Source organism: Artibeus jamaicensis, unplaced genomic scaffold, assembly GCF_021234435.1.
Source record: "Artibeus jamaicensis isolate MK-2021 breed Jamaican fruit bat unplaced genomic scaffold, CSHL_Jam_final contig_3176, whole genome shotgun sequence".
Lineage (NCBI taxonomy): Eukaryota > Metazoa > Chordata > Mammalia > Chiroptera > Phyllostomidae > Artibeus > Artibeus jamaicensis.
The window spans coordinates 5,334,233-5,347,833 of NW_026521740.1; the positions used below are offsets into that span (position 1 = coordinate 5,334,233).

A 13,601-nucleotide genomic window follows, 5' to 3' on the forward strand; every position below is an offset into this window, starting at 1 on the left:
ATTAGCCACCTACTAGGCCCCAAATGCACACAGTCAGGTCTCTTGGTAACCACTGCAAAGATGGGGGACAGGCAACTTAGAAGGTGATTGAAGGACTTGGACTTGTATTAACTGGGAAACACAACCTTTAGGAAAGGGGTATTTGTTTTAAATAACAAATGCCATTGAAAGTGCTGAAATGATCATTTGACTTCTTTTATGATAGCCCATAGAACTTTCTCAAGGTAATTGTCCTTGGTTCATTTAATCCACTGAGCCACACCAGCCAGGACTGGTAATTCTCTTTGAAGCAGTTAAAATCCCAGTTTACTTGTGCTATTTTTAGAAATATAAATAAAATATCATACAGAAGCAGAGGCTGGCTTTAGCTATGCCACAAACACAGGAAAATAAAACCAAACTTTGCATTGTCTCATGTTATATTAAGTTATATTTGGGTTCATTTAGAAAAAAATAGAGCCCATGCCAGTGGTTTGATAGAGGGAATTTAATATAAGAAGGAATTATGAAAGTAGGAGGGACTCAGAGGCAAGTCATAGATGAGTAACAGCAAGAATAATTCCTACCCCCGGGCCAGAAGGACTCGGAGAAGCGTCAGCTGCTACTCGTGATGCCCTGTGAACTAGAGCAGGAAAGGGTACCTGGGCCACTGCTTTCCCCTTCACTTCACTGTCCCATTGGGTCCCCGTATTTTGCTAACCTTATCCTGAAGACGGGTGGCCAGAGAGCCTGGTCAATGTCATTCACAGGTACTTAGCTCAGGTTCCCTTGAACACTTGAAACTCAGCAAAGCTTAAGGGCTAACACATTATTGGGAGGTAGAATCCCTGAGAAGCAGCTGGGAGAGGAAAAGTGAAGTGAGGCAGGAAGGATGGGAAAATAGCACAACCAATAACAATGTGATGCGTTACTGAGTGGGATGCTGTTGGTCTGAGCATCGCTAGTCTGTCGGTCCCACAGGGAGGCTACTCGGGCTACTTATTGAAGTGAAAAGGACAGAAGCATGTATGCACCCGTGCCATCCTGTTTTCTGTTTCCTGTGGCCAGAGTTCGCTCACTGGAAGTAGCATCACCTGACCCCATAGGCAGCTCCTGAGGAAGCCAGAGTCCATGTTCTGTTACATGGAAGCAGTGAGTGGAGAGAAAGCCTTTGTGGGTCCCATGTAGTCTGGTCTGGACTCCTGCTGGGGTGAATGCAATGCGGGCGGTTCCAGAATCCAGTGCCTGTTTCATGCATGAGACAGCTGGAGAGGGCAGAAGATGAGGCAGCAGTGAGGGAGGGTGACATGGGGCCACAGAAGTGTCCAGAACTCTCCAAGGGTCCACGGCAGTGGGCCTAAGAGACAGAGCAGGTGAAGAGAATTTGAAGCAGCACATAAAATGCAGTGGATCTGCAAGGGAGCAGCAAGTGTCAGCACGCAGGTCGTTCTCCCACACCAAGCCTGCTGCTGTTTCCATGGTGTGCAGAAGGGGCCGAAAGGCAAAGGAGGACACGGCACAGAGGGAAAGGAGGCCGTGGAGATCGGGGACCACACTCCTCAAGCGTATTCTTGTGCAGATACGTTTTACAGATATCATCATTCCGATGATCCCTTGAAACGACCCTTTTAAACCAGGTTCTATTGCCCCCAGTCTATAGGTGGGAAACCGCCCCCAGTCAGAGGCCCAGAGGGGTTGAGTCACTTGCTCCAAGCTTCCTCAGCAGGAAGTGCCGGGCTCAGAGCCCGCCCAGAGCTCTGATCATCCCACAGCCCCGCGTTGTTCCACTCTCTTTCGTGATAGGAACTGGCATGTTTCCTACACATGCATATTTTAATTGCAAAGCCTTATGTTTTCAATAATTCACAATAAAATTATGAGCAGAAATCCCCATTTAAAATGCCGTGGGAACAGAGTCTAGAGCTAAGGAAGCAGTACGTGTAAAGGTGGCAGGGAGCGTTTGGTAGAGTCGGGGTGGCAAGCTGGGAATCGAGGAGGAAGACTCTGCAGGTCGCTTCCCCCCCTCCTCTTTTGTACTTTCACTCTAAGTTTGTCTGTGGATTCTTCACTTCAAGTGGATGGTTTGGGGACTGAGAATTTGGGCATGGAAAGTGGAGAAAATCACTACTTTCTACTATTCTCACCTGACCATTCTCGCAGAACTCTGGAGGCTTTTGGTAAACATGGAATATATCGTAAACTGGTTACCCGTTGCAGATGTTATATCACGTAGTAAAATAAACCTTATACATATGGGAGCATTACACATATCTTACAAACTATAAACTTTAGAATTGGGTTAACTATTTTTTCCCTGAATCATTTAAAAGATGAAGTACAAATATCACAAAGCTTCATATCTTCATACTACCTATTCCTAATAAAAAACTTAAAAAAAAAAAATTATAATTTTTTATTGTAAAAACAAAAATCTTAAATCAACTGTTATAAAAAGAAAAAACATTAAAAAAAAAAAAAAGAAAAGAAAAAAAAAAAAAAAAAATAAAAAAGAGACCACTCAACCTCTATTTTTTAAGAATAAGGACAATTGCCACATAGCCATCAGACCAGCTAAGGAAGTTAGCAGTAATATCATAACTCTCACTGTCCCAAACAGCTCTGCTTTCTCTCTTGTGAATCAAAGCAAACTACTCATTTAGTCATTCATAGTTAATGTAACCATTTTGGCAAACAGTGACCCAATGATAAGATTTCTCCATTAAACAATGTTTTCTAAACTCCGTAGCAGCATGGCAGGTTCTCAGGATAAAGTGTCCACAGGAAAGTAAAAAAAAAATCCTTATTTGAGAAGACTATACTTATATAATGATGATGTGAGCTGCCCCAGCTACTAAAAACATACTGGCTAAAATTTTGGGAAAAGTAGAAGACTAAACACTGTTTCTTGTGTTTTGCTGTGTGTGTGTAAACCATAGTTTTTCTGGATGAGGAGGGAACTTTGCAAGCACCAGTCATAATGGGAAGTTCTATAGAATTAGCATTGATTTCTTCATAACCATTCAGTAATGCCTGCATTTTCACTTCTAATGCTTTGGCCTCTTGGTTAGTGAACTTTTTGGTGATCACCATAGCCTCATACCCGACCTGTCCCCAATCACATGAGAGTGGACAGGAGTGCAGCAGGGCTGCTGAGTGCTGGGGGTGGCAGTCACAGAGGCAGAACCCATTTACTTTTCTGAGTAAACATTTTGAGGTATAACATTGAGACAGGAAAGTAGAGGAGGAAGGCAAGGGTGTGGTTACACAAGGTGCTCTTACTGCCCGGTCTTTGTTCCAGCTGTTGCTGCTGCTTAGGACAGTCTCCCACCAGATGCATTCAGGGTGTACTCTCCCTCCCTCTCTCAAACCGTCATTCAGAAGGTGGTGTCTTAGTGGGACCTTATCTGACCACCATATGCAAAATTGCAATCCCCTATTCCAGGTGCCTCCCCATCAGGACTAGGACCCAGGTGGGGGCATGTGGGGTACCTGTGGTACAGATTTTAAGGAGGAACTCACTTTCAAGGTCCTGCAAGTGCAAGGTTGGTACTTCCTCAACCTGAAATGTGCATGCCTTTTTCAATGTGGTCCCTAGATGCTATACTTGCCTCACCTGGGTCCCTGTCCTGAAACTTGTTCTTCTTTCTTGCTGCACTTTTCTCAAAGTCTTTCTCTAGAATGATAGCTCCTTAAGGATGGAGATGTTTTTGGGACACTGGCCACTGAACAGAGGTTGGTTAAGTAAGTACACAGGGTCCAGCACAAATAATGTCCCTTTTTATTACAAAATCTTTTATTATGAAATCATAAGTATGTGATTCTGGAACACAACAATATCACACTCAAGCACACCACATGACATTTCAGGTAAAATGTTTAAATTAAAACTATAAATTATTACACCCATATCATTACCCTATTAATCACACTCAAGCAGGCCTTACTTCTGCTGGACCCTATATGTCTGCTGGTTCTCAGCATAACATATCATCACCCTGATGGCCATTATTACACTAGGAAGAGCCTCGCTCTTGGAAAAAACTGGAGGTAATGTGACGGAGATTTGCACAAGGCACTAATCCCTTCTGAAGCCGTTTTCTAGCTGAAGAATGTACACGATTAACTTCATCCCACCGAGGGAAACTCTGTGTCATTCCGTACAGAGTGAAGAACACACATGGGCAGTTCAGATATGTCTACTCTTGTGATCATTTGGCTTACACCATTATTATTTTTTTCTGTAATAAATTACAGTGCTGTATTTTCCTAAATTGATATTTTTATTTAGTTCTTACAAGGCTCTCTTCAGTTTCCTCTTATTTTTTATTCTCTTTGAATTCTTTATTTCCACTTCTTCTCTTTACATCTTATTCTATATTATTTCCCTCTTGTCTTTCGTATGACTTACTGAATAATAAATATGTGCCAAGAACCATGCCAGCAACTGTGAATGCAAAGGAAATTGAAACGTGGCCTCTTTTTCTGAGAAACTCCTAGTGAAGGTGGAGAAGAACATGCCAGCAATTAGAGTTGATTGTTTTCCGAGTCCTCACCCAGTGGACTGTGGGGCTGCAGGAGGGCAGCGTGGCCTCCTCCCGCAGCTGGTTCTCCTGCAGCCCTAATTAGGGGAGACTCAGTTCCGTATCCTGTACAGTCTCTCAGGTATTTCCCTTTAAAGAATTTTTTCCTGTTTCCTTTGATTTATAGCTACCTTCCCTTCCTTACATTCTCTTGACGCTCCTTCCTTTCCTGCTTTTTTTCTAAATGAAACCTTAATTTTAAAAAAATTCACTATAAATCACCCCGGAAAGTTAGTCATAAAGTGAACACTTGATTTCCCACGGCAGAAATACTTCCAGACCACCACGGGCGCGGGTAACGGAATCATGGCCTTGTGTGGAGCCGAGGCCTCCTGGGCTCCCTGACAACGAGTGTAGATCCCCGTACACCGGATGTGAAAAGAATCAACAGATCCCGTGCCCTAGTGAGCCTTGGTCCTTGAAAGGCAGTTTCTGTCAAATATCAAAACTTTTATCGTGATTCGGAACTTCATTTTCAGCGTTTTCCTGTGGAAGAAAGATGAAAAAATACTTTATTCAATTATTGAACGTATACTACAAAAATGTGTGCATGACTGATATAAAAATTTAAAAATAATAAAAAATATTCACAATTTTGGGGTGATTAAAACACAAATTAGAGTTAAGATAGAATTATTCGACATGTCCGGGTAAAGAGCAATGACCATGGAGCTGGACTCCTAGAGCCCACGTGGAGCGAGGGACGGTCCCAGTCTTCACCAGCCAGAGCGGAGACACCTTGTTGAGTGCCCAAGAAATTAGGTACAGACCCCAGAGGGGCTGCACCTTAGTGCAGAGACTACACCATTTATAATAGACTATTATAGACTCTCCCTAAAAGGTTGAAAACAAGACTCAAACTGAGCTGCAAGTAATTTAGCTGCCTGCCAGAACAAAGGGCAATTCTTTTTCAATTATTCTTTAAGAAAAATACTCCAGCATTCTGTACCTTGTGTATGCCTTGGTCATCATCTGATCAAAGAAAATTTAGACATATGACAAATGAGAAAAAGTGATGCGTTACCAAAATAAAAATGAAACAATAGAAATAGTCCCAGAAATTGCATTGAGGATGGAATTAACAAAGATATTAAAATACCTACTTTAAGTCCATACTAAAAGATTTAAAATAAGTGTGAATATCATGAGAAGGCAACTAGAAATACAGAAAAATACAAAATGGAACTTATACAATGAAAACTAAAATTTATAAGAAATAATATTTCAATGAATGGTATTAACAGATATTAGACATTATCGAAGTAAAAATCAGTAAATTTAAAAACATAGCAATAGAAAATAGGCAAATGAGACACGGAGGGAAAACGAAGTTAAAGAAATGAACAGACTCTCAGTGACTTGCAGAATATAGTTGAGGGTGTATTATAAGTATAATCAGAGACCCAAAAGGACAAGGGACAGGCCAGAAAATTGTTTTAAAGAAATAATGACTTGAAAAATATTCAGATATAATGAAAATGTAAATCCAAATCCGTGAAGCTCAAGAAAAACCAAAGAATTTGAACACAAAGAAGATATTAAGTTGCTAAAAACCAGTAATAAAAAAGAAAATCTTAATATAAGCCACAGTAAACTGTTCTGTTGGGTACAGAAAACCAGAGTCAGAATTATGGCAGACAGCTCAGAAACCACATACAAGGAAGGAATGACATTTTTAAAGTGTTGGAAAAACCACCAACTCTCAATCTAGACCTATTTCCGAGGACAATGGAATGACATAAAGTGCGGAAAGAAAGGGAAAAATGATCAACTTCAATGTTCCTATCAAGTGACTTTTTTAAAATTAAGCCAAAATACTTTTCCAATAAATAATGGGCTAAAGCAGTCATAATTCTCACATCAGCACTACTATAAATGTTAAAGAATGTTCCTCAGGATGAAGAAAATAATATCAACATATAAAATTGGGTAAATATAAAAAATTATATTTTTTCTTATTTCAAAAATGTGTTTCAAAGATGATTGCTTAACGCAAAGATAATTCTCATAGGGGTTCTCAAATATGTGTAAGTAAAATGTACTAAAACAATACCCAAGAGGAAGGGGAAATGGAAAAGTATTGTTGTCGGGATCTTACAATGGCCATGAAGTTGTGCAACATACTTCTATTAACATGAAGTTAATGATGCACATTTTCAAATCGACAGCAACCACGCAAACAACACAGAGGTTTAGCAAGTGTATCAACTTTAGGGATAAAGTGGAATGCTAAAAAACCCTCGGTCCAAAAGAAGATAGAGTACAAAGAAAAGGAAACAAAGGGAAGATGAGACAGACAGAAAAAAGAGACAACTGATTCATATCCAACCAGACCAATGATTATAATAAACGTAAATGTGTTGAACCCATCCACAGAAAGGCAGGAATTGTCAGACTGAAGACGAAAGCAAGATGAAAGCTGTTTACAAGAAACTCTTTAAATGCAGTATGTTTTTTATGTTTATTTTTGTATTGTGTAAGTAAAAAAGTGCTTACCAAACAATTTGAAAATGGGAGAAAGTTTAAACTGCTCAGATAATAAGCAATTCCTTGGGAATTCTGAACTAGTAATTTTTCTTCCAACAATTTATGTAATCTTTTTAGTTCACTAGAGCAAGTAACAGGGCCAGTAACAGGGCTATACTTTCTTAGCCATCATTCTGTTTTTATGCATATAAATTTGCCAATACTTTCATAATATAACAAAAAATCTATAATTCCTCAGTTTTTATGAATTAATAAGATTTTATTACAAAGAAACTTTTGTGTATAAACACTACTTGTTCTGTCAGAGAAGAAAACTGTACTTTTATTGTACTTTCTGTAAATAATTAGTACATAACAATATAAATAAGGATAAAATTCAACTGTTTCATTTTTAACTGTGTAAGAGATAATGTAGCCAATTCTCTTTATGACACAAATCATTATTGAAAAACCTTCAAATTCAGCATGAAATGAATTGAAACTCACATCTGAACTCCAAGGTAATTAGGTATATTTCAATCCACATACTTAGTCATTTTCAGCAAATAGAATTTTTTGAGCAGTTACCCTTTCATGACAGTCCTCGTCTGCAAGAGAAGCCTTCTGGAGAAACCCTGTTCAGGAGCATACCTCTCTCTGTTGCAGGTTATCCGGAAAGGAGAAGTCAGCTGCTGCTGGATTTGCACGGCCTGTAAAGAGAACGAATACGTGCAGGATGAGTTCACCTGCAAGGCCTGTGACTTGGGCTGGTGGCCCAATGCAGAGCTCACAGGTAGGAACCCTTGCCTCTCTGACCCTTGGCCTTTCCGTCGGGCCCAGTGGTCACAGGGTGAGCAGTCAGCTCACGTCCTTTTTGATGTTCATTTACAGTGTGCAGTCTCTGACGCTCCTGTCAGAGAGCACGCACAAACCTCTTACAAATGTCCCATGATCTATGCTGAAAGTTTATTTAAATCTAAATGAGAATTTATTGAAAGGGTATTCTGGTGGGGGAGGAGCTTAGGGGATGGAGGGATTGAACAAACAGGAAAAAGGACTCATGGACATGGACAGCAGTGTGGGGATTGCTAGGGGGAGGGGATATAAGGTAATGGAAAAAATATAATAAACAGTAAATTTTAAAACAAAACGAAACAGAAAAGGGCATTATGGTACACCAGTAGTTTTGTTTCTGTTTTAACATTTTATTTGAAGCTACTTCTAATCACTTGAATTCATAGTTGCACACATAAAGATGTTTCACTAGTAAAATCAATGGGACTCACATGGATGGATTATGCGAGCTTGCTTGTCTCCAGAGAGCAATGCTCAGATATCTGTGTTTCGTTTTCCACGGCCCCTGATTTACAGTGGGAGACACATGTCACAAATACTTTGCTCAGATTTTAAGAGTAATAGGGCCATGGAAACTTTGTCCTCTTAGTACTCTGACCCCTCATTTGAGAAAGAGGAAACTGAGGCCAAGGGAGGTGTGTCTGTGTGCCCCAGTCATGTAAACAGTTAGAAGCAGAGCCCAGTTCACGGACTGCTGACCCTGTGCCTTCCTGGCTACTAATGAAAATCATCAGAGAGGGTAACATTCCTGATTATTGTTCCCTTTTTTCTTGTTTCCAAACAAGAGTATAAAACTCAGAAACTATGTAGTTTATTTAAAGCACATTGAAAATGGCTGGGTTAATAGAACAAGGTCACATAATTAAAATGATGCTTACTAAGTGAGAGTGCTTTATCAAATGTTAATCCTGTTAGAAGAAAGTAAATGAAAATAAATACCAATTTTTTTTAGAAATCCCCTTGTGCAAAGGCCTTTTTATTTTTTTTAAGATTTTATTTATTTTTATTTTTAGACAGAGGGGAAGCGAGGGAGAAAGAGAGACAGAGACATCAATGTGTGGTTGCCTCTCATGTGGCCCCCACTGGGGACCTGGCCCACAACCCAGGCATGTGCCCTGACTGAGAATCAAACCAGTGAACCTTTGGTTTGCAGCCCATGCTCAATTCACTGAACCATGCTGGCCAGGGCTTACAAAGGCCTTTTTAAAGAAACGGAAATTATATCAGGATATTGTTGAAAGTACAAACTGTATCTCACTCATCTCTTTATTCTCTAGTTGAAAACTGCTTTTCAACTTTAATGAGCCTAAAAATTACCCAGGAATTACCCACCTGCAGAGATTCTCGTGCACCTGTTCTGAGAGGGGGCCCAGCAGAGTGAGAGGCACTTCATTCCTGCCCCATTGTTACAGAAACATTACTCTCTGGCTCATAGCCTGGTGCCTTGACTATAATCGCTTCTTAATAAACATTTGTTCTTTTGAGAGAATTAAAAAGAAGAAGAGACTCACCCACGTTCAACTAGGTCAATGCAGTTGGTTAATAAGAAAGCCACTATGAGGATCCAGGGCTTTTTGTCCCTGAGTCCAAGGCTCTCACTGTGCCACTTATCTGGTGGTTGTGTGCAATGGACGGGCCTGGAAAGACTTACCCAACCTCTCTCTGGACACGGGCCACCTCCCCCACTCTTCCCGTGTCTCTCTTCACCTCCTTATCCTCCCTCACAGTGTGTGCTTCCTACTGGGACTTTTCGTCTTGAGTAAGTAGGTCCCCTTAGATCACCAGTGGGCTTGAGAACTGGGTTTGACCTCATAGTCGGTCGATTCTGCTACCTGACTGAGACCACCACTGACTAGGAAGAGGTTCAAAGACAAAACGACCCTCTTCCTCAGGTTGACCTGAGTTATCAGAAGTTCAGGCTTTGGGGTACAATAGTTTCTTTTCTTGTCTATGTTTTGTGCAGCTTCCCCAATCTTTTCTTATTACTCCATTTTCACATTAATTGAGACTTAACTCATAAATGAAAAAATTTCTATCCTATTTTAAACCATTAAAATACAGAATGATCTAGTATGTTATAATAGTGAGACTCAAAGTCATATTTTTACTCTCTAGAGATCTTCCAACAGCCCACTGACAAATGAGCACCATCACTGATCAGGGCACTTTGACTTAGAAAATAAAACAACATTCTCCTTGACCATAAACAGATGAATATTAATGCAGTTATCCTTCTAAAGAATGTAATGCACTACCATCCATCATATGTGCAGTGGTCACTTTCATATTCAAATGAGCTGAGCCAAGCAGGAGCTCAGATGGTCTTTGTGTAGGGACAGACAAGTGTCTCATCTGCCCAGGTTACTTTGCCAATCTTGGGTGTAGAATCTTCTAGAATACCTCACACACGAGTTTAGACTTACTGTTAATTGCCATCTGCTGTTTCCTATCCCTTTGCTCTGATCCATGATGGAACAGGAGATCTCATTGGCCACTTATTTTGTGCTGTGTCAGGCTCGGAGCGAAGGTGCCGCACATGGCGATGTGGTGTTGGTGGTTGCCATGGGAACGGTAGTTGTTTTAAAAAAACCTGCACAGAATACCAAAAATCAGTAGAAACTCAGAAGAATAAATGCATTGCCTTCAACTGGGTATTTTTTTTGTAGGTAGATTTTATTTTTTAAATAAATTTTAGTGAAGATGAGAAATTATTCTTTCTGGGAAATGGTGTTTTTTATTGAAGACAGAGTTTGTAAAAAGATGTTTAAAATTATTAGATAGTTACTCTCCATATATGGAGACTAATATTGTGAATAAAAGACTCTAATATTGTGAATAAAAACATGTTTGGAAGGAAGTTTTTATTTTTATTAGCACATGGTTTGGGGCTATGAAGAAAAATTGGTATATTTCCTAGAGGAAGTGATTTCTAAATCTGTTAATAAGTGTCTCATAATTTCTTTTGGGAAAAATGCACATTTTAATTCAGCATTTAAATGTTATACTTTATTTTTTATGATGCATAAACAGGGATCTCTTCTGCCATAACACGTTAACCTGACAGTAGTTTAACGATTCATGGGCCAATTATATATAATTCAATGCTACTCATTTCTTTGAAAGAGCCAAATAGTGTAAAACAGTTCTGTAGAAAGCCAGACTGCACTAAATTTAATCATCAAAGATGTAAAATACTGAATTATAAAAATGAACTCATTTTAACTATTTCTCTTCATTGCAATAGTTGTTGTGACCTCCTATGCTGTCTACTCATTCATTTGCTTTTATATTATACACTGCCATCCACTTAATGGCAGGTGATTTTTTCTGAGCAACTGGGGATATACAGGTAAAGAAAATAAGGTTTATATCATGGAGAATGTGCTTCATAAAAAACTAGACATGCAAACAGTTAAGTATGGTATAAGTCCTATAATAAAGAATATGTGAAAAATGTCATATGAACACAGAATAAAAAGCCATTATTTCTTTCAGGGAAGAGAAAAACCTTTACAGGGGAAGAGTTGAGCATTGAATAATAAATAGAATTATACCTTGTAGGTAATTCATGTTAATGTGATAAGATTAAAGAAAGCATTTCAATGAAGTCTTAGGTAATCACAAAGTATTACTGTAAATGTTATTAAATGCCCAAGATACTTTGAATTGAATAATTACGGCCTTTATTTTTTTATTCATATTACATTCATCTCTACCTAATTGCAAAGAAGTCCAATAGTAAATTTTAGTTTCTTCCATTGCATTTGGATCTTATGGGTAAGCCAAAATTTGTGTCGAAAATTAGAAATAATCCCTGGTCATCAAACCAGAATCATGACCACTTGTCTTAGATTTTGCTCAGTGATTTGTAGTCTGCTTGAAGAAAACTGACTTGTCGGATGGCTCTGGATTCTCAGGGTTAACTCTAACCATGGAAACTGTCAGGTTCGTAAGCTCTCAGGTCTTTACACATAGTATGCACGACTCCCATAATGTCCTCTCCATCTGGGTGCTGAGGGTCGGGTAGGCTTCTTGGCAATTTGGAAGGTTACCTCCACCTCTTCTAGACCTGGGATTTTCAAATATACCTGGGGGTTGGACAATGCTTCTCTTTAAACCTCAAAACAGGACAACAAAGTACATTCTATTACATATTAAATTACATATATGGACAATATAGATATTACACCTAACTCCCTAAAGATATCAAAGCTAGTGATTCTCGAATTTAGAATGTCTAAAAAATAGAAAAAAGAAAAGAATAATAAGAAGGAGGAGGAGGAGGAAGGAAGAGGAGAAAAAGAAGAAAAATACTTTGAGAAGCTTATTCAAAATGTTAATGTTCCGTTCTAATCCCTACTGGATGCTAGTTTGGGTTGTCCTGGATTGGCATTGAAAAGCCCAGTTTCCACATAAGGAAAATAACTGCGGATCTTCACAGGAGATAAAACAATCATAGGGGGGTCATAGTTATATTGGTTTGAGGTATTGTTATGATAAAGTGCTACTGTTACAAATACTAGAACACTTGTATTCTTTTCTAGCATGTTAAAAAATTTTCACTGTTTGAGTGGTTTTATTAAACCCAGGTATCTGATGTTCCATCAATAGTGAGATTATTGGTAGACATAAAGGCACCTCTACCAAGAAGAATATGTTGCTTCCTTTAGAATTTCAGAAGAAGGACAAGGGGTTCTTGGGTGCCAATGTCTTCCATACAGTTAAGTCACTGGGCAAAGTTTAAGTAGCTGTCCTTCTGAGCTTTGGTTAATGTGAAATATTAGTTCTTTAAATGACACTGCTGTTTACAGTTTTATAGGGTTTTTTTGTCTATACACTCCCAAATCATAGACAATAGAGGTTCCTTTTTATTGTTTTACCTAAAGATTCATAATTCCTTTTATACTTTATCAAACTGCCTAGTCACATATAGAATATTTGTGAATCGGTAATTATTTATTTTAATATCACTCTCTGGTTTAATTTCCCTAATTCAGGTTTGAGCCTATTCATAGGAATAAAAGATGTGGACCTCCCCATTTCAGCTGTTGAGTCCACCCCAAAATTTTAAGAGGCTTCCTAAAGTCTATCTTTCATCTTTATTCAGTTTATAATTTTGAATCTTTACTTAAAAAGGCTTCTGAAATTGCCTTATGTAATGCATTTTCTACTTTTATATTTAAATTCTTACACTACTGGGTTATTTAAGTCTTCTCTTTTCTAATCTGCTGCTTTAAACATTTTCCTCCACAAGGCTAACAATCAATTGAACTAATTGGTATAAATCTGTAATGTGGGACAATAAGTATCTGATAAAACTTCTGAATTTTGCAGAAAATGTTTTGCTTCTATGTCTGAAGTTTAGGAAAACCATTAATTATAGCTCTTAATTTGGCTCAGGGTCTTAATCCAGCTTTCATAGATCTCAGTTGTGTTCTATAAATTTAAATGTGTTATCCTTTTCTAATGAAAACTCTGAAAACAGAATAGTTTATTTAAAAATTCAGGTAAATTTACACAGAAAAAGAGAAATGTAGAGGGTTACTTTCAGAAGGTTACCAAGGCCTTGACAAGGACTACTTTACAATTTAAATTTTATTTTACAATCTCAGTATGTTAGTTAAAAAGCTGAATATTGTCTGTGTAGTATTTTATTTTCTAATTTGTCTACAAACCCTTTTAAATACTCTAATTTTTTAAATTGTATCATATCAAAAGTTC

At 38.5% G+C, this 13,601-nt stretch overlaps 1 protein-coding gene across 3 annotated transcripts in view; it reads left to right on the top strand.

Moving 5' to 3' along the window:
- GRM1 (glutamate metabotropic receptor 1) overlaps positions 1-13,601 on the top strand; it is a 319,639-nt gene that overhangs the window by 270,682 nt on the left and 35,356 nt on the right. For all 3 annotated transcript variants that reach the window (XM_037144977.2, XM_037144978.2, XM_037144979.2), the window contains exon 6: positions 7,692-7,818. In XM_037144977.2, the coding sequence (XP_037000872.2) occupies positions 7,692-7,818 (127 nt within the window). The remainder of the gene's footprint in view (positions 1-7,691; positions 7,819-13,601) is intronic.